This window comes from Chinchilla lanigera, unplaced genomic scaffold (genome assembly GCF_000276665.1).
Source record: "Chinchilla lanigera isolate Chin_1 unplaced genomic scaffold, ChiLan1.0 scaffold00036, whole genome shotgun sequence".
NCBI classification, from domain to species: domain Eukaryota; kingdom Metazoa; phylum Chordata; class Mammalia; order Rodentia; family Chinchillidae; genus Chinchilla; species Chinchilla lanigera.
Window position 1 is genome coordinate 19,256,652 of NW_004955437.1, and position 4,718 is coordinate 19,261,369.

At 50.5% G+C, this 4,718-nt stretch overlaps 1 protein-coding gene across 1 annotated transcript in view; it reads right to left on the reverse strand.

The window, feature by feature from the left end:
• The window catches only part of LOC102026473, a 7,749-nt gene extending 5,709 nt beyond the window's left edge, over positions 1-2,040 (reverse strand). The window contains exon 1 of the mRNA XM_005390005.2: positions 1,659-2,040. Within this exon, the coding sequence (XP_005390062.1) occupies positions 1,659-1,975 (317 nt within the window). The 5' untranslated portion in view covers positions 1,976-2,040. The remainder of the gene's footprint in view (positions 1-1,658) is intronic.
• Positions 2,041-4,718: the final 2,678 nt, after the last annotated feature.

Below are 4,718 nucleotides of genomic sequence, written 5' to 3' on the forward strand. Positions count from 1 at the left end.
ACCTGCCTGGCAAGCACAAAGTCGTGAGTTTGATTCCTGGTACCGGAAGAAAAACAAACAAACGAAAAAAAACTAAACAAACAAAAAAAATAAAGCACATAAAAGGAAGCAAAAAGATCAATCACTAGGTGTTCTCGATTAGGTATAACTTTTCACAGGATTGTTCACTTGTCCACTGGACAACAAGACCCACACTTACAATACCTCCATCTAGATCCAGTCCAGCACACACAGGGCGTTCACCTAATGTTCTCCCACGCACTGAGGCCCACGCAGCGCTCCCTTCCCATGCTGGTGGGCGAACACCGCCACACAGGAGGCAGGGGACTGACGCAAATCTCTGTGGCGGCTTTTACTTCCCCTTTCAACCCCGGAGGGGTGCCTTTCATCCCGGGCTCTCGTTCCTTAACTACTTTCAGTTCTGATCCTTCAGGTTCCCACCCATCCTTTATCAATAGCACAATGAATATTTGGAGAGCTGTGATTAATAGAGATAGAGGGAGAGCCCGCACACTCGTCCCATGCAGTCCCTGCTTTGCAGGCACCCGCTGCCGGTCCTGACTTGGTCAAAGAACTGGCATTGGAAGATCTCTGGCAGCCCGCTGCAAGTTTGAGGCCAGCCTGGGCTACGTAGTGAGTTCAAGGCCAGCCTGAACTGCAGAGTGGGATCCTGTCTCATTCAAAAAAAGAGAAAGTAACATCAGCTCCTCCATGTGTTCCCTGAGGGAGGCTGGGAGTAGAGAACTTCAAAGCGAAAGGACTTTGAATTACAGTCCAAATGAACCAGCCCTCTCCTGGGTGCAACAGCCAAGAGACGGACCAAGGGTGGCGCCTCAGGCCCTCCCGCAGTACAGGGGCTCCTCCTCTCTGGGGGAAGGAGAGAGAGCAGGGACAAAGCAGGAAAGTGCTGTGGGGACACATTCACATGGCCACTCACAGATAACTTAGTGAAGCCCAACGCGAAAGTGCAACTAAAAACAGAGTAAAAGCAAAAGCAAAAGGAAAAGAATATGATTGGACAAAAAGGAGATGATTGGACAAAAAGAATTGTACAAAAGGTACAACACACACCTGTACTCTCAGCTACTCAGGAGGCTGAGGCAGAAGGATCACAAGTTAGAGCCCACACTGGGCAATTAGTGACTTAGCAAGGGCCTATCTTAAAACATTTTTTAGGGGCTGGGGATTTAGCTCAGGGGCACAAGTACCTGCCTGGCAAGCGCAAGGTCGTGAGTTCGATTTCTAGTACCGGAAAAACAAACAAACAAACAAAAAACAACAACAAAAAAAATTAAAACGTTTTTTAAAAAGTGGGGATGTAGCTCAGTACAAAGGCCTTGGGTCCAATTCCTTGTACTGCTAAATATATAGACAAATAAAATAAAAAGGGTTGGGAGTGTAGCCAGTGGTTCAAAGTGCTTGCACAAGGCCAGGCATGGTGGCACATACCTATAATTCCAGCACGTAGAAGGCTGATGCAGGAGGATTCCTGTGAAATTGAGGCCAGCCTGGGCTACGTGGGGTGACACTGTCTCAAAGCAAAACAAAACAAATAAATGAAACAAACAAACAAACAAAAAAAGAATGCTTGCACAGCATGTGTGAAAGGGCCTGGGCTCAATCTCCAGAAACGCAAGGGCAAAAGGATTATGACCTACTTGTTAATAGGGTGAGGAAACCCAGCAAGGCCCGTCTGTTCAGATTCTTCTTGTGCTGCTCTCTGTACAGCATTCCTTTCTCCCAGCTGCAGAGCAGGACCCCTGCTGAAATAGGTAGTCTTATACTCTGCTATCAGACAAGGTAGGTCACGGGATTGATTTATGGCCAGCTCCAAGGCAGAAAGGAAGGACATCAGAGTTTCTGCAGCCTGCCTTTGGGAAGGAGGCATAAGCCAGGCACTACAAATCATGTCACACCATTGTACTTTCTGCAGTGTTTTGTTGCGATTTTGTGTTGAACCCCAGGCCTTGCGCATGCTAGGCAAGTGCTCTACTGCTGAGCCACGCCCCCAGCCCACCACATTGCTGTTGTTTTTTTGTTTCTGAGACAGGGTCTTGCTGTGTAGTTCAGACCAGCCTTGAGTTCCCTATGTTGCCCAGGCTAGCCTTGAACTCACAGCAATCCTCCTGCCTCAACCTCGTGTGCCACCACACCCAGCTTGGGTTGTTTAATTTTCAGGAGGCGCATCTCAGCAATTTGTCCTTACAGTTGTTTGGTGCAGGGACCACCGCTGTGGGAGGAGAAGGCAGAATGGGCAGGTTGATGCGGGGCCCAGAATGACTGCCACATCCAGCGAAGCTTTGAAACTCTGGAGGGAGGAGGGTGGGGGATGGAGAAAACAAGTTAACATGCAGAAAGCTGAGGTCAGGTGGAGCCCTCTCTCCCGATGGGAGAAAGGAACAGTCGGGCACCTGCAGCACATTTATTTATACAATCAGCATATGAATACTTTAATGGTTGATACATTGTACCAACTTGAGAAGTTTAACTAAGTTCAACTGAATTTAGAAGTTTAACTAAGCAACTCAGCAGAGAGCCAGGGTCCTTACTTTGTAAACATCCCCATCCTGTGCAAGAGGAGGGCATGGAGATGGTGTGAGTGCTACACCTGCCCTAGAGCGGGTAGAATGCATACACTGTAAGAGAGGAAAAGAGGCTTGCTCTTCCCTCTTTTGCTCTTGCTGCTTTTGCTGTACTCTGTTGCCTTGAAGTGTTGGCCCTGCGCCACCTGCCACCTGCCTTGGAGCCAGCTGATTAAAAACTGTGAGCTAAATAAACCTTTCCTTCCTTAATTTTGGGTGTCTAGTATTTTGTCTCAGCGACGAGAGAAAAGTAAGACACATACGTTCATGGAGAGTTTCAAGGGAGGGTGGAATCTGAGACCGAAAGAGTATCTAATCTTCAGCAGAACAGCATCCCTGGTGGCTTCACAGGGAGCAAGAGGAAACTGTCTATATTATCTCAAGTGAAGGTCAAGTCACTAAGGCAACAGCTCCCTGAGCCATGCACACTTCTCATGGGGCCCTGCCAAACTCATGAGAAGCAGTGGCCTTGTCCTAGATACCCGAGGTGCGGACAGCTTCGCCCCCAACAAATGATGCCTCCATTTCCACAGTCCACACTTAGCTCATTCCTTCCCCGTGGGCTGGGATCAACCCTGATTTTATCAGTAAGAGCACTGAGGGAATTCGGAGCCTGGCGTTTCACCAAGGGAGGCCCTGCGGGGCAGTCACATCTGGAGGCAGCAGGGGACACTGAGCAGCCGGGGAGCAGAAGAGCAAGGGATGTGAAGTGGGGCAGATCCCAGCGCCTTGGCAGTTCTTCCTGAAGGTGTAAAGAGGGATTCTCTCTCCTTACTCCACAGCTGTGGGGAAGATGTGGGAGGTGAGAAGAGCCCGCCTCTGAGGTTCTCTGATTCTACCCCTTCCACAAGCGGCAAGCCCCTGTGAGACCTGAGGCCCTGTGCTCAGGCCAGGGGAAAGCAGGCAGGGGCTCCACCTTGGTTCAACTGGAGACTCACAGGCTAAGGGCACGGAAGGGCCTTTCCATAGTGGGCCGAGGCTTGACCACTACAAAGCAGGGAGAATGCCTGGGATTGCCTGTCCTCAGCCCAGCCCCAGGTTCGGGCCAGTCCTGCGCAGCTCCCCACTACACTGACCTGACAGCCACACCTCCGAGCCTCACCCACCGCCACCCTCCCCGCGGCCCTTACTCTCTACACCCACCCCCTCACCGGACCGGCTCCCTGCTGTAGTCAGGGTTTGCAAGGGGAAGGATTTAACACAGGACACACAACTTACAGCATTATTTTATAATATTCACCCAGGGCCAGGGATATAGCACAGTGGCATAAGTGCCTGTCTAGCAAGTACAAGGTCCTGAGTTCAATTCCCAGTACCAAAATAATAATAATAATAACAATAACAACAACAACAATAATATTCACCCAAAGAGTCTAATGCAAGAGTGTGGGAGATCTGTCCACACACTAGAGCCCAAAGAATCCAGCTGGGGGCCTGGATTCCAAGGCAATGTCCGGCACAAGTCCAGTGGAGGCCCAGAGCCCACAGCAATGTCTCATGCAAATCTGTACCAAGGATCTGCGCTGGGAAGGCCCACAGGTCAGTGGTGGAAGCTAGAAAGTCTGTGCCAGCGGGATGAAGGATCTGTGCCAGCAAGCTGAAGGATCTGCACTGGAGCCAGGAAGCGATGCTCAAAGTAAGGACCAGAGCTCCCCTGAAAGGTACCACAGCCATCCTCAGTGACAGCAAAGACCCGAGCTCCTCCAACGAAGAGAACAGCTGAGTTCATATCAGGAAAACCAGCACGACAAGCTTCTCCAGGAGAATCAACAGCACCATCGTCCCCTCCAGTTCTCCTTTATGCTGTCAGCAACAATCACTCCTCAGGTGGGCCTTCCGCACCCAGCACCTCGCTGACTCAGTTCGGATGGGTGTTGCCCCGTAGTTACCCCACCACACTCCCCAGTATCAGGCAGTCTGTTCACAGTGCGCCTCCACACAGGGCCCAACGCACAGCACAGACATGCAACTGTTACATTCTCTCTTCTTTTGCAGCGGGTAGAGTTTAAGATGAGCCCCAAAGAATGGGTTAGATTTGGACCAAGAGGGGAAAGATCACTAAGGGGGACAGTTGTTACCTTAGCTTAGAGGTAGGGGAAGGGTAGCTGTGTCTTAGTAGCACTGGGAAACATACGA